This window comes from Lacerta agilis, chromosome 18 (assembly GCF_009819535.1).
Source record: "Lacerta agilis isolate rLacAgi1 chromosome 18, rLacAgi1.pri, whole genome shotgun sequence".
NCBI classification, from domain to species: domain Eukaryota; kingdom Metazoa; phylum Chordata; class Lepidosauria; order Squamata; family Lacertidae; genus Lacerta; species Lacerta agilis.
In genome coordinates this window covers 225,774-246,674 of record NC_046329.1, presented here as the reverse complement: position 1 = coordinate 246,674, position 20,901 = coordinate 225,774, and the positions used below count along the sequence as shown (strand labels likewise).

The 20,901-nt window shown below is 47.7% G+C and overlaps 1 protein-coding gene across 4 annotated transcripts in view; it reads left to right on the top strand.

Annotated features, from left to right (window-relative positions):
* UPF1 (UPF1 RNA helicase and ATPase) overlaps window positions 1-19,276 on the top strand; it is a 32,858-nt gene extending 13,582 nt beyond the window's left edge. Inside the window, exons 3-24 of one of the 4 annotated variants that reach the window (XM_033136952.1) lie at window positions 1,122-1,211; window positions 2,027-2,194; window positions 2,361-2,541; window positions 3,356-3,517; window positions 4,714-4,798; window positions 4,949-5,047; window positions 5,548-5,665; window positions 5,752-5,911; window positions 6,021-6,139; window positions 6,774-6,938; window positions 7,315-7,429; window positions 8,016-8,159; window positions 8,727-8,940; window positions 9,255-9,372; window positions 10,330-10,486; window positions 11,073-11,215; window positions 13,338-13,512; window positions 14,266-14,347; window positions 14,602-14,763; window positions 16,566-16,783; window positions 17,139-17,258; window positions 18,377-19,276. In XM_033136952.1, coding sequence (XP_032992843.1) covers window positions 1,122-1,211; window positions 2,027-2,194; window positions 2,361-2,541; window positions 3,356-3,517; window positions 4,714-4,798; window positions 4,949-5,047; window positions 5,548-5,665; window positions 5,752-5,911; window positions 6,021-6,139; window positions 6,774-6,938; window positions 7,315-7,429; window positions 8,016-8,159; window positions 8,727-8,940; window positions 9,255-9,372; window positions 10,330-10,486; window positions 11,073-11,215; window positions 13,338-13,512; window positions 14,266-14,347; window positions 14,602-14,763; window positions 16,566-16,783; window positions 17,139-17,255 — 2,992 coding nt within the window. In that variant the 3' untranslated portion in view covers window positions 17,256-17,258; window positions 18,377-19,276. Of the gene's footprint in view, window positions 1-1,121; window positions 1,212-2,026; window positions 2,195-2,360; window positions 2,542-3,355; window positions 3,518-4,713; window positions 4,799-4,948; window positions 5,048-5,547; window positions 5,666-5,751; window positions 5,912-6,020; window positions 6,140-6,773; window positions 6,939-7,314; window positions 7,430-8,015; window positions 8,160-8,726; window positions 8,941-9,254; window positions 9,373-10,329; window positions 10,487-11,072; window positions 11,216-13,337; window positions 13,513-14,265; window positions 14,348-14,601; window positions 14,764-16,565; window positions 16,784-17,138; window positions 17,264-18,376 lie in introns of those variants that run through there. The other 3 variants (XM_033136953.1, XM_033136954.1, XM_033136955.1) reach the window with 3 other exon arrangements.
* The last annotated feature ends 1,625 nt before the right edge of the window (window positions 19,277-20,901 follow it).

Sequence of the window (20,901 nt, the reverse complement as noted above, 5' to 3'; positions counted from 1 at the left end):
CTAAAAGTTTTGCAGCTGTTTTTGCAAAGGCAAAAGGCTTTTTTTAGGATCAGCTAAAAGTTTTGCAGCTTTTTTTGCAAAGGGAAAAGCCCTGGGTTTCCCCCCCCCCCCGAGGATCAGCTAGATTTTGCAGCTTTTTTTGCAAAGGGGGAAAAGCAAAGAGGAAAAGCCCCATTTTTATGAGGTTTAACTCACATTTCTGAAAAATCTTAAGGAAAGGGAGCCATTTCTACAGTTTCCAGACAGATAATCTAATCAGCCAGTCACATGTCCTGGGGAAACAAACAACCTCCCTCTGCAGCACATTCAACAAAGGAGGGCGGGGCTGAAAGGGAGCCGGGACTCTTATCTCTCTCCCGATCTCTTGCTGATCAGCTGCTGAGCGGGGTCCTTTCAACACTCCCTTTTCTCTTTGTAAAATAAAAAGCATGATCCTCTTTTGGCCCCTGGGCAATTCAGCTCCAGGGACCACCATTCGCTCCATAAGACACACAGGCATTTCCCCTTACTTTTTAGGAGGAAAAAAGTGCGTCTTATGGAGCAAAAAGTACGGTATCTCAGTTACACCCCATTTTCCTGTGTTCTTGGTATCTTTACCAGAGAGTACAGATGGCCACCTGTTGGCCTCTGCCACAGGTTTCTTGAACCCTGTTCAGATGCTGCAGCATTTCTCTTTCAATGCTGGTTTATTCAACACTGACAATGTTCACATCCTGTGATGAATTAGCAGCTTGCACTGTGGAGTCATAAAGCAGAACTGGGACTTGTATTGCTTAACGCCAACTCTCAGCAGCATGGCGAGAAGGTCTATCTGAAGGCAGCCCTGTTTAGGGAAGTTTTTTAATGTCTGATGTTTTATCACTTTTTTATTATTAATTCTCATTAATTCTGTTGTGAGCTGCTCAGAGTGGCTGGGAAACACAGCCAGATGGGCGGGGGATTAATAATAATAATAATAATAATAATAATAATAATAATAATAATAGGTGAAGCAAGGGTGCAACCCAACCAACTTTGGAGGTTTTGGACTGGGTGAGCTTGAACTAGAAAGAACCAAAGGGAAAGCATGCTGGCTTGCCATGTCTTTGAAGCAAAACTTAACAATGTGTTCTCTTCCTTAGCTACTGTGGCATCCATGACCCAGCTTGCGTTGTCTACTGCAACACCAGCAAGAAGTGGTTCTGCAACGGGCGTGGGAATACGTCTGGCAGGTGAGCAATGCAGCCACAGAAGTGATGGCATGAAGCATTGGGGTTGTATCAAGCTACGTTAAGCTCACTGTAGACCTGTTGAAATTAGTGGGCCGAAGTTTGTCATACCCATTGCTTTCTGGGTCTACTCTTGAGTGGGATGAACATTGGATACAAAACAAAGGCGGTTGCCTCACACCATGAGCCAGATCACTGGTTCACGTAGCCCAGTACTACATAAGATGGCTGGGATTGGACATGAGAACTTTTCTCTCACTGTGTGTGTATGTGTCTCATGCATGTACTGTTACACGTCACCGTTCATTTCCTTGCTGCCTTTTATGCAAAAAAGCCATCAAGGCTGCTCACACAGGTTAATCCAGATAGAGCAGGCATAGGCAAACTCGGGCCCTCCAGATGTTTTGGACTACAATTCCCATCATCCCTAGCTAACAGGACCAGTGGTCAGAGATGATGGGAATTGTAGTCCCAAACATCTGGAGGGCCCGAGTTTGCCTATGCCTGAGATAAAGAATTACAACAATATAATAAAATACACCGCTTAACAACTTTTTTTTAAAAAAAGAGCAGTATCTCCACATCATATTTAAAAACCTGGAATTTGGACTGAAAAACCAGTGTGCCCCCCATGTCATACATACACACACACACCAGGACTTCTGATAAGGTTTCCCAGGCACGAGGTGGCACAGAGTTGGTATAAAAGCTCTCCCATGATAATCAGAGGTATCCTTCCATGCTCCTTGCATTTTTACATTGGTAGGAAAACCAATTTCCCATTCAACCCAGCCTCCCTTTCTTCTGTGTCTTGCCAGCCATATTGTGAACCACCTTGTGAGAGCCAAATGTAAGGAAGTGACTCTGCACAAGGATGGCCCTCTGGGTGAGACCGTCCTGGAGTGCTACAATTGTGGCTGCCGCAACGTGTTCCTCCTGGGTTTCATCCCTGCTAAGGCAGACTCTGTGGTCGTCTTGCTGTGCAGGTGAGAGATTTCCTCTCTTTTATTTTGGAAGCAAATTGCTGATCGGTCTCGAGTCTTAATGGGCCATTGATTTTGAAAGCATTTTAAAGAAATACTGTTGATTCTCTTTTTATCCCCTACGTGTGCCTGTCTAATAAAACTCTTCTCCCCTATCTTGACTGTACAGGCAGCCTTGTGCCAGTCAGAGCAGCTTGAAGGACATCAACTGGGACAGTTCTCAGTGGCAGCCTCTGATTCAAGACCGCTGCTTCCTTTCCTGGCTGGTCAAAATCCCTTCCGAGCAGGAGCAGTTGAGGGCGCGTCAGATCACTGCCCAGCAAATCAACAAGCTAGAAGAGCTCTGGAAGGTGCATGGAAGTGTCTGCACCAGAGAGCAGAGGGATGATTGAGAGAGCCCAGGAGGGGATAAGCAGATCTGTATTGGGGTGTGCTGTTGGGTGGAATTCAGCTTCCTGACAACTCCAGGTCCCTTTGTCATTTTCTGAGGCCTTGGCCATATGGCTTGGAAAATAGACAAAGCCTTGGCTTTACAGCTTGAAGCTGAAATCTGTGAAACACTGGATACTGGAGAGGAGGCTGAATAAGATTGAGAGTTGCGGTTTCAGTCTAGCACAATATTAGAAGTTATGCAAATTGAACAAATCTTCATAACTGAGCACAGCTTGCAGTATTTGCCATAGCACAGATCTTAAGATTATTTGGGTGCAGACTTCTTAAAATGTTTTGGGCGTGTTTGTGCAGTTGCCAACAGAGAGAGCCTGTCTCTTCATGAAACACCTTTTTGTTACAACAAGACACAGTTGGTGGTCAAAATAGACAAACCTTGCAAATTCACCAAAGCCACCAGTCAGCCTACCCCAGCGTAGCTGTGTTTATAATAGAATCATAGAGTTGGAAGGGCCTCTGTGGGTCATCTAGTCCAACCCTCTGCAATGCAGGAATATGCAGCTGTCCCCTGCGGGGATTGAGCCTGCAACCTTGGCATTATCAGCACCCTGCTCTAACCAACTGAGCTATCCAGTTGCATTCTGGAATGGTTGGATTTGGAAATACATTCCATTAGTTTTCCGTCTTGATTTAGGAAGACCTGTTCTGAAACCAGCTGATGGGAGGGGTGTAGCAGGTCTGTTCTATTTAACCACCTCTTCTTTGTAACTGCAGGAGAACCCCTCTGCCACCCTTGAAGACTTGGAGAAGCCTGGTGTCGACGAAGAGCCACAGCACGTCCTCCTCCGATACGAAGATGCTTATCAGTACCAAAACATATTTGGACCTTTGGTGAAACTCGAGGCCGACTATGACAAGAAGTTGAAGGAGTCCCAGGTAAGATTCAGGCCAAGGAGGATGCAGCCACTTTGAAATGGCGTGGCCCAGTGGGCACAACAGTTGCTTTGGTATTTCTTCAGAGGTTTTGCCGCAGTTCTATGAGACTTTGTGAGCTGTGTGCTTTGAAGAAGGTTTGAATGGGACATTTTGATGCAGTCTTCCTCATAGTTTCTTCCCCTACCCTGGAAGTGCACTTGACACACTTCTTCTCTTGGGTTAAAAACAAGAAGTTAATGTAAGGATTGTTATGCTTTTTAAAAAATATAAATATCTCTAAGATGCTATTGAAGCCTAAGACAAGCAGCAAAAGGATCCATCTGTAGAGTGAAAATGTTGGCCTCTTACTGTCCCTGCTCCCTCTGCTGCCACAAAACCAGAGATTGGCACAGGCTATGACCCTATAACAGACTCTTAATTCAGTATCCAAACATTTTGGGTTGCTTTGGGAACTTCATTGAACCCTGGCTTCTAAATAACTATGTGCTATCCCTCATCACTTTTGAATTGTGTTAGCAATAAAGCTGCTCCTGTTAGCTAGGAGACAAACATTCCCTGCTGGAAAGAAGCAGAGAGATGCCCTGTACTCCTAGCAGCGAGAGTGTTTTTAACTATCCATTATCCCATCCTCTCCTAGCAGCTCTGAGTGACTTAACACAAAGGGGGAAATAATTTCCCCTGTCATGGTGATGACAGTGGTTTTGGTTGCTGGTGTGCATCCTCCAAGGAGCCCTCTTTCTCCAGCTTTGTATCCCTTTAGTTTGCATCTTCAGCCTTAAGACAACAGGCCACTGTCACAGAGCGCTTTAGGAATTTGAGAGAGTGCAAGTACCCAGTTAGATGTTGGTCCCCTGGGCATTAACTGTCGCCACCCTGTATCATCTTGTGAATGAGGAGTAGGGTAAGGGCTGGATCTGAAGAAGGCCCAGTTGCTTCTCCCAGGAAGAGGAACAGTTTTTCCAAATTGTAGAGTCATCAGCCCACCCTCTTTCCTTAATGGTAGCCCCTCTTAGGGATCCAGCAACTGCTAAATCAGCATTAGCTTTGAAGTGTTGCCAGGGGTGGTTTAGCAGCCTTTCCTGTGATTGTTCAAGCCAGCTGTGCAGTGCTAGGGAGGGCAGGCAGGAAGCAGAGGGCCAGGTCTACTCTTGAGTACCTTTTATGTCTGTGTTTGTAAAGTTAGAATTTATGTTTAGACACAGGACAACATCACTGTGAGATGGGATCTGGGCTTGAACAAGAAAAGGATTGCCTACTTCACCTTGCCAAAGACTGATTCAGGTAAGAACAGGAAATCGGTAAAGGCTAAGGAGCCAGGAAGTCTGGCTCAGGCACCAGTCAATTGGCAGACTCTGGAAACCATCCACATTCACAAACAGTGAATTGGTGCTTGCTTTGGAAGTACTGAAAGTTTCTCACTCCTCTTTTCAGATATGCGCCTGATGCAGGGGGATGAGATCTGCCTGAGGTACAAAGGGGATTTGGCCCCGCTGTGGAAAGGAATTGGCCACGTGATTAAAGTTCCTGATAGTATCCTTTTAATTTCATGAAGCTGTAAGGAGGACTCCAACATCTCAATTGCACAGTTGAGATTATGTCAAGTGGAGCCCTTAGAACATGCTGAATGCCTGGCATTTGAAGCAGAATTGTGGGAGAGAATGGACAACTCTTCCTGTGCTCCCTTAGAACTGTGTTTATCTGGTGGCACAAAAGAAGCAAAAGATTTCAATTCATGGTTTGTGTAAACACACACACACACACACTCCATCCATATCACACTTGTGCCTCCATTCTTCCTCTGAGGAGGAGGTCAAAGCCCCTTCACATGCCATTCCCAGGCTGATTCCACATCCAGGCAACTAGCAGGGATATCCAGGTTAGCTTGGGCAGGTGAAATGGTGGTGAGCCTTCAGCTGACACCTGCTCTGTAGACTTGCAGCACTAGAACCGTCTCCAGAGGTTGTGGGGGGCAGAAGGTGGGACTCTGAAAAGGAGCTTGCAACTGTTCCATGAAACTGCTACTTAACGAGGTTTTGAAGATTACGGTGATGAAATTGCGATCGAGCTGAGGAGCAGTGTTGGCGCCCCTGTGGAAGTTACCCACAACTTCCAAGTGGACTTTGTGTGGAAGTCGACTTCCTTTGACAGGTAAGTGAAGGCAGCGTCTTGAGAAGACTGTTGCATAAATGTTTAAGGGATGACCTGGTTTGTGCTTGTGTGTCCACCTTCTTCAGGATGCAGAGTGCCCTCAAGACTTTTGCTGTGGATGAAACCTCCGTCTCTGGCTACATCTATCACAAGCTCCTGGGTCACGAGGTGGAGGATGTCATTATCAAATGTCAGCTGCCGAAGCGCTTCACAGCACAAGGACTTCCTGACCTCAACCATTCTCAGGTAACCTTATCCTGCCCAACAGCAAAGGCAGGAGTTGGGTCTGAGAGCTTCCAGTGTCAGTTTCGCAAACTGCTCACCCATGTGAAATTAATGCAATCTCTTTTCCCAGGTGTATGCTGTGAAGACTGTCTTGCAGCGTCCCTTGAGTCTCATCCAGGGCCCTCCCGGAACAGGCAAGACTGTCACCTCGGCCACCATTGTGTACCATCTGGCTAGGCAAGGAAATGGGTAAGAGCCGGAGCAGAGATTGCACTTGAATCTTCTTGGTCAAAAGAGTGCAGCACTATGAGGGCTGTTGAGATAACTTTAGCACCCATCTGGAGGTTATAGCCTGGCATAGGCGAAACACCCCATGCGATTGATAGATAGATTGATTGCTTTTCTATCTCACCTTTTTCTCCAAGGAGCTCAGGGTTCTCCCCTCATCTCATTTATTCCCCACGACAACCCTGTGAGGTAAATTAGGCTGAGACAGTAAGTGACTCATGGCCAAGTGGGGATTCAAACCCTGATCTCCCAGCTCCTAGGCTGGCACTCCACCACACTGGCTCTCAGACTTTCAGTTTCTTCTCATGCACAAATTCCCCTCTGATGATTTTGACTGCATTTATGGGTTATGCCTCTGCTACCCTTAACCCAAGATAGCATTGGCCAGTGTATGCAATCAGCTTCAACCTCTGATTAGTTCTCAATGGAGTGCCCAATCCACTTCAGTGTCTTCTTAGCATGAAATCCATGGTTCCAGAGCTGATGCCAGGGTTACCCTTAGCCCTCGCCTACGGTGATAAAGAAGGAAGAACTCGTTGTAGGGGTTGGTTTTATTTGGCTTCATGTTTTGCTGTTTATCTCATTTGTTTCCAAGGCCCGTGCTGGTTTGTGCCCCGAGCAACATAGCCGTGGACCAGCTGACAGAGAAGATCCACCAGACGGGGCTGAAGGTGGTGCGGCTGTGTGCAAAGAGTCGTGAGGCCATTGACTCCCCCGTCTCTTTCCTCGCCCTGCACAACCAGATCAGGAACATGGATAGGTAAGGCACTTCCTGAGGGGTGCCTCTAGGAACTTAATTCTCTGCCGCCCACCGCAATGGGATACTTGACACCAGTTGGGACATTGACTTGCAATTCCTCCAGCTACCTCATCCCATTGCTGCTGAGCCAGAAGCCAGCCTTCCCTTGCAATGCTGTCACTGTCCCTTGCTCACTTAATGGCACTGCCAACACTGCCTTTATTTTTCATCAGCCACTATGTGGATTTATTTTTTAAAATATTTATTTGATGTCCATTGATAGCCACTTTGGAAGTGCATTGTTAGCAAATTCAGTAGTGGAGTATAAGGTCCTTAAGCAGGGATCTTGTAACCAGAACATTATATAGCATCCCAGAGATGTCTGTTTGATCCTCAGCATGCCTGAGCTCCAGAAGCTGCAGCAGCTGAAAGACGAGACTGGGGAACTGTCCTCTGCAGATGAGAAGCGCTACCGGGCCCTGAAGCGGACGGCGGAGCGGGAATTGCTCATGGTGACCTTTTCCTACCTCTTATACAGGGGCTGTTGCTTACTGTTGGTCAGACCAGGTGTGATCCAGGAGGCTGACTTGTCTCCTTATTCATCATCAGTGCTGTAACAGCAAAGGCATGACCCTGCCTTAAACAATGAATAATCCCAGAGGGTGCAACAGAAATTGCACACACCCACACCCACCCACACACAAAACCCTTCACATAATGCTGAAGAGTGGCTGTAGGCAGGACTGGGGAAGGATCATAGCTAAGCTGTGCAATAAGTCCAACCTCGTTCTGGCTTCTCCAGGTACAGCTGTTTGAAATTGTGGAGAGCCGCTTCCTGTCCTTATAAACAGTACTGAGCCAAATGGACAAGTGGTTTGGCTTGGTACAAGGCAGCTTCTTGTGTTCCTAATTAAAATCACCCCCTTTAAACAGAACCTTGAGAACTGGGATGTTTTATTTTTAAGGAAAGGGCCATAGCACTGTGCAGAGCACCTGGTTTCCATGCAGAGCAGTGGTCTTAATGTAGAAGTTGCTTTCTATGTTCCTTTTGTAGATAGTTTTGTAGCTCCTGAATTTTTGCTGCTTCATCCCTCTCAGAATGCAGACGTCATCTGCTGCACCTGCGTGGGAGCCGGGGACCCAAGACTGGCGAAGATGCAGTTCCGCTCCATCTTGATTGACGAGAGCACCCAGGCCACGGAGCCAGAGTGCATGGTGCCAGTTGTCCTCGGGGCAAAGCAAGTAGGTTCAAGCAGCTCAAAAGTGGAGCTGTCAAGGGGGTGGAGGCAACTATCTCTTCCAGTGCTTGCCACCATCTTTATATATCAAGCAACTTGGGTCTGTGTGAGCTTTTAAAGCCCTCCTGCATTGTCTTAAATGCTTGCCTTTCAAACCTTTAGGAAGAAGACTTAAAGCATTCACAGCCCGTGAGGTCTTGTGTCCACTATAAATAGGAGCAGGAAATGCAAGCTATGGAAGGGAAATCCCAAGAGTTCTGGAGGCTTGTAGAGAGCAGAGGTGGAACTGCTGTGGAGGATTGCTGATGGAAAGACTTGAGTGGATGGGGGGGGGTGTATTTCTACAGATAATTCTCTAACTTCAGTGCCTTAATCATTTGACATCAGAAAGCTAGAAGCTTCCCTCAAGCAGACTTTAGATTCCCAAACTGCACTTCCCTTTTGTAGGCCATCACCTCCAGCCTTCTAGGGATGGAGCAGGGGCTTGGCCTGGCCAGTTTGGGGGGGGGGGTTGTGTGTGCTTGCTCATGTGTGCGGTTCCTGCTGTTGACCTTGGGCTTTGTTTTCCCAGCTGATCCTGGTGGGTGACCACTGCCAGCTTGGCCCTGTTGTGATGTGCAAGAAGGCGGCGAAAGCAGGCCTGTCCCAGTCGCTCTTTGAGCGGCTGGTGGTGCTGGGCATCAGGCCCATCCGCCTGCAGGTGCAGTACCGTATGCACCCAGCCCTGAGTGCTTTTCCATCCAACATCTTTTATGAGGGGTCGCTCCAGAATGGTGTCACTGCAGGTAAGAAGAGGCAGGGGAAGGATGTGGGTGGTGGAGGGGGCCAGCAGGAGTGCCAGGCAGTGTCCCATTCAGGACCTCTGAGGGGGCCTTGTAGCGTCAAATCAGTGGTGTGCAATTAATTGTTGCTGTTTGGTATGTTACAGTGCTACTGTCTTCCTTAGTGTGTTGTGTAAAGCACTGCAATGCTTTTTATAGGGATGAGTTTATGGGACCAAGGGGGCAGTGGCCTAAATGGTTTGGGACCCAAAGGAAGGCCCAGGCCTCCACAGGAGATGCATATGCTAACAGGCACCTTCTTCCCTGTTGCTCTGCAGCGGACCGTGTGAAGAAGGGATTTGACTTCCAGTGGCCCCAGCCAGACAAGCCCATGTTTTTCTATGTGACCCAAGGGCAAGAAGAGATTGCAAGTTCTGGGACTTCTTACCTGAACAGGTAAGTCATGTGGGAAAGAGGAGAAGGGGGTCCAGCCAAGTCTTTGGGACAGAATGTGTAGATGCCTTGCTTGGACAAACATAATCTCTCTCTCTCTCTCTTTCTCTCTCTCTCTCCTATTCATTAATTTATACACCAGTTATATGCCAACACGACATATTTCAATTATGTGTGGATTTTATAACTTAATGTTTTAGAAGCCGTATTAAGCTATAAAGTCCATACATAATTGAAATATCCAATAACAGTTCCATCAGAGCAACTGAAGCATCCTTAATTAAAATAGCCCGCAATAAATGAAGCCAGTTAAAAGGCATGACTGTTAAAACAGTTCTAAAAAGATAGGATTGGTAGTTCAAGGTCATCCCAGAGTGAAGGAGGTGAGGCTGGAGAAGTAATGGAGGCCAAGCATTTTAGTTCTGCGGTCCAAAGGGTGGGAAGTGGACAGGAAGGACATGGTCCAGCAGTGGCAGCTCTCATCCATATACAGTCCTGTCCCCCCCCCAAAAAAGTATTGTCAGATGGAGACTATTCCATGTAGCTTGATCTTTCCCTGGTGAGCTCAATGTGGCCTGGAACTTTGAATAGGAGTCAGTCAATTAGTTCCATATGTGCCTGAAGACTCAGTAGGATTGGAATAGAACGTTTGGGGGGTTGTGGCTGATACCCTGCACATGCCCAGGCCCATTATTCCAACCTGAATTCCAACCAAGAAATGTGCCACATGTGGCTGCTGCTGTGCCCTTTCCTTTGTCTGATGCACTTTTCTTTTCCTCCCTTGCTACTTTTTAAAAAAACAAATACTTAAAACATTTTGCATCTTTGTAGCAGAGTGAATTAGGGCATTATATGTAGATTTATGGTGTTGAGCAAGTTCTGAGGCATTCTGGTTACCTTGGAGACTGTTTCTTGGGCAGTGCTCAAGGGGAGGGACTGAGTCCTCTCTTCCCCCTGCAGGACGGAGGCCGCCAACGTGGAGAAGATCACCACCAAGCTGCTGAAGGCTGGTGCGAAGCCAGATCAGATTGGCATCATCACCCCCTACGAGGGCCAGCGCTCCTACCTGGTGCAGTACATGCAGTTCAGCGGCTCTCTGCACACCAAACTCTACCAGGTACGGCTCTCCCTGTGTTGTCTCTGGGCGTCTTGCAACCTTCCCAAGTCAGCATTAAGCCCGTCCCCTCTCCCTGCTCCCTGGTTCAGAGCAACCCAACTTGTATTTGCAAATGTTTCACTTGGAGGCAGGGTGCATAGAAACCTGACCCACCTATACCATACAGCACAGTACCAAACAGGACTTTCTGCAAATGTATAGCCTCACCTGCTGAAGTGAGTTATATGGAGAGTGGGCTGTTCTTTATCATACTTGTTTTGGAGAGCTCTGTGCTCAGTGGTCCTTCTTCACTGCCTCCAGTTTAAGGAAGGGAAAGGCAACTGAATTAATCAAACTGCATAGCAGTAAATTTATGGACAGCTAGGTATATTAGCTTCCCTCCCCAAATACGGAATGGGAGCGAGGCAGGAGATTATCCCCAGGACTGGAAAGTAGTTTGAAATTGATTTTCAGGAGGTGAAACCACGTGGACGTCATACAACGCTTCCTGGCTAACCATCACTCCCTCTGAAGGAAACTCTCTAGAGATGTGAGTCATTTAGAACGTGCTTTAACAGAGTCCTTTTCTCTTCTGCCCCCTTTCCAGGAAGTGGAAATAGCCAGCGTTGACGCTTTCCAAGGGCGCGAGAAGGACTTCATTATCCTGTCCTGTGTTAGAGCCAATGAGCATCAAGGCATTGGCTTCCTGAATGACCCCAGGCGCCTCAATGTGGCTCTCACCAGAGCAAGGTACAACAGAAGCCACTGAGTGTGAGATAGCTATGTCTGCCAGTCCCAAAGAGCCCTTTGCTTCTGTCTAGCTAAGGAAATTACCGTATTTTTCGCTCCATAAGACACACTTTTTTCCTCCTAAGATGTAAGGGGAAATGTCTGTGCGTCTTATGGAGCGAATGCATGGTCCCTGGAGCTGAATTGCCTAGGGGCCAAAAGCAGATCGTGCTCTTTTTTTTTACAAAGAGAGAAAGGGGTGTTGAAAGGAAGCCACTGAACAGCTGTTCAGCAAGTGATCGGGAGAGAGGTAAGGCTCCCTTTCCAGCCCCGCCCCCTTGCCAAGGCCTCCATTGTTGAATGCAGAGGGAGGCTGTTTGTTTCCCCAGCAACATGTGACTGGCTGATTAGATTATCTGTCTGGAAACTGTAGAAATGGCTGTAGGACTAGAAGCTGCAGAACTGTGAGTTGAACCCCATAAAAACGGGGCTTTTCCTCTTTGAAAAAGAAGCTGCACCACTTTCAGCTGATCTTAAAAAAAGTAGGGCTTTTCCCTTTGCAAAAAAGCTGCACCACTTTCAGCTGATCCTCAAAAAAACAGGGCTTTTCCCTTTGCAAAAAAAGCTGCACCACTTTCAGCTGATACTCAAAAAAGCAGGGCTTTCCCCCTTTCCTCCTCTAAAAACTAGGTGCGTCATGTTCAGGTGTGTGTTACGGAGCGAAAAATATGGTATGTTCTTGTGTAGCAGGGGAGAAAGGTGCAGGTTACTTGCAACTTTTTTTTTTTACCCTTCTGCTTGGAGTCAGGGTGGGGACAATGGGCTTTTTGGAGTGAGTTTTCTCTGTGTTTGTCTTGGTACAAGCTGCAAACAGCTGAACTGATAATAAACCAACTGGCTTGTATAGCCAGTCTTGCGTAGAAGTTCAGCAGCCTTGTAAGTTTCCAAACCCAGTCAGATGGGTGGCATATAAATAATAAAATTATGATTATAAACTGCGCTCTGCATGGATTCATGTCTCTCTTTAACTGGCAAACTCTTGAGAGCGCCTTTTGCAAGATCATTACTACAACAAATGCAGTTCTCCAGCTGAGAGAGCCTGAAATGGAGAATTTAAATCTAGCAGATGCAATAGAGCAGCATGTATTGCCCGAGATCCTTCTCCAAGTGCCTTCCTAATCAGAAGTGTGTGAGGGGCCCGCTTCCCTAAAGCGGGTGCCTGTTTTGCAAACTTCTTGGGACCAGGCTACAACATTTTTATTTATGCAGGCATTTTTTAATTTACAGGTAGGTAGCCATGTTGGTCTGCCATAGTCAAAACAAAATAAAAAAAAATTCTTCCAGTAGCACCTTAGAGACCAACTAAGTTAGTTCTTGGTATGAGCTTTCGTGTGCATGCACACTTCTTCAGATACCATTTGTTTATGTTGGGCTAGATGATCCTCAGGGTCCCTTCCAACTCTACCATTCTATAATCTGCTACATTTCACTCATGTATCGTATTGGGCTTCAGCTTTCTGCCCATAATTTGATACAGCACCCAGGAATCAGTCTTGTTGAAGGGCAGTGCTGAAATCTTTATAGATTAAATACTAAATTGAAGTCGTCCAATGAGAACCAACCTCCAGGGGGCATGCAGGAAGGCCTGAGTGAAAATAGGAGGCTCTTTGCTGGACACCAGGCTAGTCCCCCCTGGGAAAGAAATACAGTGGTGCCCCGCTAGACGAATGCCTCGCTAGACGAAGGCATTCGTCTAGCGGAAGGCTGCCCTGCAAGACGAATTTGTCTATGGGGCTGCCTCGCAAGACGAAAAAAATTTTTTTTTCGTCTAGCGAAAACCGCGGTTTGCATTGCCACTTCGCTAGACGAAAATATTCGCAGAATGAATTATTTTCGTCTAGCGGGGCACCACTGTATAACCATCACCAGGGTGTCACAACTGAGAACACCCCTTGCCTGCCCTGGAATGAAAAGGCAAAGGACATGGAGACTGGCACCCAACGGAGAGTGGAGCACTTAGGCAGGTTCCTATGGCTGCAAGTGGTCCTTCTGGTGGCCGCAGGGTGCTGGTAGGTTCTGAGTGCCAACAAGGTGGTGAACTACACAGCAATGCTTTGGTGTGGACTTCATTCATTCATTTAAGGTATGGCGTCATCATTGTTGGGAACCCGAAAGCGCTTTCCAAGCAGCCCCTCTGGAACCACTTGCTGAACTACTACAAGGAGCAGAAAGTGCTGGTCGAGGGGCCCCTGAACAACCTCCGTGAGAGCCTCATGCAGTTCAGCAAGCCTCGGAAGCTGGTCAATACCATCAACCCCGTAAGTGCCACTGGAGACCCTACACCTGTGCCCTGCTTTAGAGATTAGGCTTCACTGCCCTTCTCCAGCACCCTAGAACTGCTGGGACTGTAAACTGCCCCTCCCATGTGAGTAAACTTGTTCAGCTGCCTTACGCTCAGCGGTGCAACTTTTGGAGTACCTTTTGCCCATGTCTTTCAGACAGGGTCCCATTGCATAGGTGAATGGCGAATAAGGGGAGAGGAAGCAGCTTGAAATATCTCGCCCATAAGGAGTTCCCATTCCCAAGCATCCTGCCTTTTGGATCTGTAAACAACCTTGCAGTGGGGGGGGGGTGGTGGTAATAATACAGTAGTAATATAAATTATCGGGTTTATTATTAGTAAAACAAGCCAAGATGAAACAGCTGAAAAGTGAATCCACAACACACAGCAGGCAAGGTTAAAAAACACAAATAGCTTCATGCAATCATTGAGCTATCTGCCTGAAAAGACCCCAGAGGAGAACCTGATGTACCCTCTTTCAGAGGAAACACTGCACTTTTGGCGCCACCACCAATAAGGACGTGTCCCTCTTCTGTTGCCACCAGGCACGCCTCTCTTGGTGGTAGAATGTGGAGCAGGGCCTTGGAAGGCCTCTGTGATTGGCAGGCAGGGAAAAGCCATCCTCCCTGCTAAAGGAAAGAAAGTTCTTCCTCATGGGAGCCATCAGAAACAGTTTGTGTAAACATATTTTAAAGTGATCTTTATTTTCCGCCCCCCCCCCCTTTCTTAGGGAGCTCGGTTCATGACAACTGCCATGTACGATGCCCGTGAAGCTATCATCCCTGGATCGGTGTATGATCGCAGCAGCCAAGGTGAGAGAACTTAGGCAGGTGGATCTCTCAGTCCAAAAGAGAGGCGTTTTTTTTACTCCAGAGCTGTTCTGCAGCAGATTTTCCTTGTGCCACACAAAAGAACGAAAGTTAAAACTAATACCTCCATGGACCATGTATCTGTGGTGGGTTGAAAGGCCTGGTGAAGAGAGCCTTGTGCCTGCAGCTTTGCTGTTCCCTGTCCTTGCTGTCTTGGGACTTGTTCCCTCTGAGCTCTTCCCCCCTCTTCCCCTCAGGCCGGCCCTCCAACATGTACTTCCAAACACACGACCAGATCGGGATGATCAGTGCCGGGCCCAGCCATGTCACCGCCATGAACATTCCCATCCCCTTCAACTTGGTGATGCCTCCCATGCCTCCACCTGGCTATTTTGGACAGGCCAATGGGCCTGCTGCTGGTAAGAGATTGTGCCGCACAGACAGGCGCTTCCATGGCTTTATGACTTCAGAAGTGCAAAGTGGCAAGGAAGGGGGTGGGGAGGGATTTTGGGGTAAGGTTGCAGCTTCTTCCATCCTCCCAGCAGTGTATGTTTGAAAAACCTCATCAGGCAGGTCTCTTGATAATAACAATAATTTTATTATTTGTATTCTCCCATCTGGCTGAGTTGCTCCATCCACTCTGGGCAGCTTACAATATACAGTCATACCTCAGGTTACGGCTGCTTCAGGTTGCGCACTGCGCCGAACCCGGAAATTCCAGAGCGGGTTACTTCTGGGTTTTGGCACTTGCACATGCGCAGAAACACTAGATCGCGCTTTGTGCATGCGCAGCAGCGGCGAATTGCAACACGTGCATGCGCAGATGCGGCGCTGCAGGTTGCGAACGTGCCTCCCACACGGATCACGTTCACAACCCGAGCATCCACTGTATATAAAAACATAATAAAACATTACACATTAAAAAAAACCTTCCCTATACAGGGCTGCCGTCAGACATCTGCTAAAAGTCAGATAGTTATTTATCTCCTTGACATCTGACGGGAGGGCATTCCACAGGACAGGCGCCACTACCGAGAAGGCCCTCTGCCTAGTTTCCTGTAGCTTCACTTCTCGCAGTGAGGGAACCACCAGAAGGCCCCTGGTGCTGGACCTCGGTGTCTGGACTGGACAGTGGGGTTGGAGATGCTCCTCCATGTACACACCAGTGGCAGAAGTGATCCATATTGTGAGCTGATGGAAGGGCATCCTCCCTCAGTTGAGTTTACATTGAGATTGATTGCTGCTGCTTGAGGACAGCCAGGAGAATAATTGCAGGCTTCTTTAGTCTTCTATTGGTACTTCAGAGCAGGTGTGTCAAAAGTCTGTTTTGGGGGCCTAATCTGGTCCCCGGTCGGTTTAATCCAGCCCCTGTTTATTTCCTGGGGTAAAATCCTAAAAAACCCTCGAAAACTTCAATCCTAAAAAAAGCTCAACAACTTTGGTCGGCCCCCATGGCCCTTCACTTCATCAAATCTGACCCTCTTTGAAAAAAGTTTGGACTCCACTGCTTTAGAGAATTGAGGTACCCAGTTGTCTGTCAACTGATTAGGTAGTGAAAGCTGAGTTTTTGGATTTTGCTGCCTCCAGCTGCAGAGGCAGAGCGTTTCCATCATGGCTACTAGCTTTCGATAGTCCTCTCCTCCGTGAATTATTCAGCCCTCTTTTAAAGCCATCCCATTTGGTGGCCATCACTAACTCCTGCGGGAGAGAGTTCCATAACTTAACTATGCACTGCATGGAGAAGTTCTTTCTTTTATCAGTCTTGCTTAAATATAGTGAATTAATCCCAGTCAATTAGTTGTGGTGGAGTCTCCTTCTTTGGAGGTCTTTAAGCAGAGGCTTGACAGCCATCTGTCAGGAATGCTTTGATGGTGTTTCCTGCTTGGAAGGGGGTTGGACTGGATGGCCCTTGGGGTCTCTTCCAACTCTAGGATTCTATGATCAATAACTACATAGATTTTTGCTTATTTTATTATTCATTCATTCAATTATATGCCACCCTTTATCAGAAGATCCAAGGGCAGTGTACAAAATTATAAACACATTACTGGCATACTGACAAGGCAGCCTGTATTGGGATTGATTTAATACAGTGAAATGGTTTATATATTTATCAGATACAGAGGGCGCTTTCCAGCCTAGCTGCTCTCCCAAGGGCATCACAGGGTGGTGCTAACTGCATCAGTGTCTTCTCTGCATTGAGATTTGTTTTCTCTTGTAGGACGTGGGAACCCAAAAGGCAAGACCGGCCGTGGTGGGCGCCAGAAAAACCGCTTTGGGATCCCAGGGGCCGGTCAGTCAAACCTCCCCAACAGCCAGGCCAGCCAGGACGTGGTCTCCCAGCCGTTCTCTCAGGGCCCTTTGACTCAGGGCTACATCTCCATGAGCCAGCCGTCTCAGATGAGCCAGCCAGGCTTGTCCCAGCCAGAGCTGTCACAGGTAAAGGAACTTAATTAAGGTGCTGGTGTATTGTGTGTGCTCCAGAGTACAGATATTTACACTTCTGGAGGTGAATTGAGGCCAGAAAGAAATGGCCTGAGGACCATTCAGAATGGCCCCCTGCCTTGAACTGGAGGTCAGGAGCCCTTGCTGCTCCCTGCCTCACAGGTAAGTATGAGATATGTGTCCACCTGGCACTAAAATTGTATTTCTGTTTGAACTGCCTGTTTAAACTCTGAATCGTTCTGCTATTCAGTGTATTCTCTTTGGTCTTGCCTCTCTCTCCCCACCCCCACTTCAGTCTCTCAACTGGAAAATAATCTCTCTTCTCCTTCCTCCCACTTTTTCTCTTCAGGATAGTTACCTTGGTGACGAGTTCAAATCTCAGATCGACGTGGCCCTGTCGCAGGACTCTACTTACCAGGGGGAGCGCGCATATCAACACGGAGTGACGGGACTGTCACAATATTAGAGTGTAAGGTGCTTTTCCAATAATAGAGTTGGGGAGAGAACAGGGGTGGCGGTCCCATCAGCACCCCTCATCACTGTGCACACGCCACTGAACGCCCGGTTCAGTCTTTTGTTGAATGGAATCTGAATGCTGTGCTAATGCCCCCACTCCCTCCAAATTATTAGCATTGGAACTGGGTTTTTCTTTTCACATGTGCCCTGTTTGCCAGCGGACTGGTCTGCCTTGTTCTTTTTGTTCTCGCTGGCTTTGACTGGGAGGTTTTGGCCTATCCAAATGTTGCCCTCTTGGGGGGGGGGAGATGGGCTGCCTTGGGTAATGACACTTGGTCCTTGATGCTTTGTTAAGATGCTGGGAAACAGTGAAATCTACTCAGCCTCTTTGCATTTCTTCAATTAAGGAATGGTCAGAATTCCGGGGTCTCTTGTGAAACTCCTCACTCAAGGCAGCGTAAGCTTGTGGAATTTGGTTGCCACAGAATGTAGAGGTGGCTGCAGACTTGGCACCTTGAGGTCATTCCTGCTCTTGGAGGCTGAGTGGCTCTTGGCCCTGATAGCTGAATGTCACCCCCAGTCAGAGGCAGCAGTCCCAGATCTGGAGAACCTACTGGAGGCAGGCATCTTCCTCCCACCTGGCTTTTGAGCTTTATCTAGAGGCATCCTAGATAAAGCACAATTCAAAGTGTTGGTGCTGACCTTTAAAGCCCTAAAAAACGGCCTTGGCTCTGTATACCTGAAGGAGCGTCTCCACCCCCGTTGTTCAGCCTGGACACTGAGGTCCAGCTCCGAGGCCTTCTGGTGGTTCCCTCACTGCAAGAAGTGAGGTTACAGGGAACCAGGCAGAGGGCCTTCTTGGTGGTGGTGATAATTACTATTAGCCATCAGGCACCGGTGGGGAGGTGGAGAAACTCTTGCCTTAAACAAGTCTTGTATTGAGTGGTGGAGAAAAAATGGTACGTGCTGGGCCTAATAGCAGAGGCTGTTTGTAGCCATGGAATCTGCATCCTCCAGACTCCTTTGGGTTCTGCCCGCTGAGCCATTTATGTGCTCAGAGAAGCCTTTCTCACAACCCACAGCCAAGGCTTGTGACAGTAATGGCATTTCCCTTTTCTTTTCCTGACTTAGGTTGAAGGAGAAGAGCTAAGCTGATGTGGAGCTTAGTTCAACAGCATTTTATTCTGGGTAATAAAAATAAAATAAAATGGATACCTGTTTTCCACTGCTAAAACTGAAGCAACTCTGTGAGAGCAACAGGAGAGAGAGAGGAAGAGGGAGAGGAAGAGAGAAACCAACGGAGAGGAGAGCGAAGAGCACGCGAGCGAGAGGAAGAGAGAGCCCACTGCTAGCTCACTGAGACAAGGAGATTGACCAGACGGAGGTGGGAAGAGAGAGTAACGGAGGACCGACTGGCACCTCGCTGGGACGGGGAGTCAACTCGCCCCAGAAGAGCAGAGTGGTCAGCAGAGTTCCCTGTCCTCCCCCCCTGTCAACACACACTGAGAGACAGAGAAAGAGAGAGAGAGATTCAGAGAGAGAGAGAAGAGCCTTGGAAGCAAGCTTTTGTTCTTGTGAGCAGGACGGGGAGAGGAAAACCCCCATCTCAGAGTTGTTTGCGTACCCATCTCTCTTCCCCCTTTTCTTTTAACCAGAAGTGGCATCTGTTGGCATCTTCTTAAAGGAGCAAGTGTATCATCATCATCATCATCACCAGCCTTGTCCACCCAAGAGGACCCCAATCCTCCCGAGCTCGTGGGAAAGCCAGCTGGCTGGTACCCTACTCTGAGATGTGTGGTTTTGCTGTCCAGGATCCAGCTTCGAACCTCACATGTGTGTGGTGTCGCCCGCGTCCTGAATGGACTTAAATAAGATGGGGTGTTTCTTTTTTTCCTTTTTTTTCCTTAAAAAGAAAGAGAGATTCTTGCAAAAGAAGCACTGGATATTTTTTTAGAAGTTTGTCTCTGAAATCTTAGTAGTGGACCTGGGCGGGGGGGTGGATATCCTTGTTCTGAGAAGCTTAAAAAAAAAGATATATATATATATAAAGTTTAATGCTTAAAAATTAGAACACCACTCTTTTAAAGATCTTTTTTCAGTGTGATTTCAGTCAATCAGCCTCTTCTTCAGATGGTAGGGTAGCAGTGAGCAAGGAAAGCCAGCACATCCCTGCAGCGAGGCAGAAGATGGTTCAAGTGTGTGTGTTTTTTTGTCTTGCTTTCAATTGGCTTCTGCCTGGGCTCTGCTCTGTGTGATGACAACAAGTGGTTGTTGTTTTTCTTTTCTGTAAGACTTTCCATGTGCTTCACGAGAACAGGGAGTGGGTGCCTGTGCCTGTGCCCTTTTGCCCACCCCCGCCCACCCCCAAGAGGGGGGAAACAAAAAAGGACACTGCTTTTTCCTGCCTCCCACCCAAAAACAGTAGTGGAAACTGGGGATTATATTGGTTTTGAAGTAAAGACTCTTACAAAGATACTTTTGAGGCAGGTTGGGTGGGGCGGGCAGGCTGAGAGCAGAGGTGGCCGCGGAGAAGAGGGTCTCATTCTTGGAGCATTTATCGGGGTGGGGGGATTGTCATTGGGGGTTTGATGCAGCGGTGCGGCTGTGGAGCAAGTTCAACGCCAGACATTTAAACCAATCTTGAGGCAACGTCTGGTGGGGTGGGGTGGGGGGGTCACAAGCCTTCACTGGTGGGGTCCTTCAAACTACAACTGCTATGAATCCGACTGGGAAAGGGCACCCCCTGGGGGGGAAGGGAAAATGCCGCCTTGCTGCACTTGTAGCAAAAAGCATTATTTTATCTGCATCAAAAGCTTTCTAGGAAAAAAGCTGAAGTAGGATTTCCTGTTTAACCTCCTGCCCCCACCAGCCCGGTGATCCATAAATGTTGCAATTTCCTTTACCTCTCTGAAACAGTTTGATCTGCCTTCTAGCTGTGATTCTCACCCCCCCCCCTTCTTTTAAACAGCTTGTGAATTAATTTTTCCCAGTCAAAGGGCTCTTAGCATCTGTTTAGCTATTGTGTGTACTGAGGAACTCGGTGTTTACTTAACATGAATGTACTTAAGAGAACTCCCTGCGCTTTAAAAAAAAAAAAAAGAATAGAGATTTTGGAAATCTGTCTTTCTCGTTCCTCTTCTCCCCCCCCCCCCAAACCAAAGAAAAAGAGCAGCCCTACCCCATCCTTCTGCAAGAAGTGTTCTTGGCCTCCTTGGTATCCATTAGACCTGACAACCTGTAGGGAGGTGGGGGGCAGGCAGGGAGATCTCCAGTTTTAGACTTCTGCCATGTGTAGTAAAGCGAAGGGGGTTGTGGGCTGCCTTCCTTCCTGTGGGGCAGGACTCTGTCGGAGGGCCTGCTACACCAATTCCCACCCCACTGGGTAGGCTATGTTGGCTGCGTAGGTTTTCAAAGCTAGACTTTTAAGCGCTATTGTCCCTTTTTTGTGCAAGGTGATCCACTGAGTAAAGATATTCCTCCCCCCCCCACCCCCAAATCCTTCTGTGGCTGCCCAATTCCTTCCTCCCCTACTCACATTTTGCTAGTTAGCACCTGCTTCTGCTTTGTGCTGGGTTACTTTCCCCCTCCCCTTTGTAGCAGTTAAAATGAAATCCTTTTGAGTTTTTATATAAATCCATTTAAAGAAAAAAGAAAAA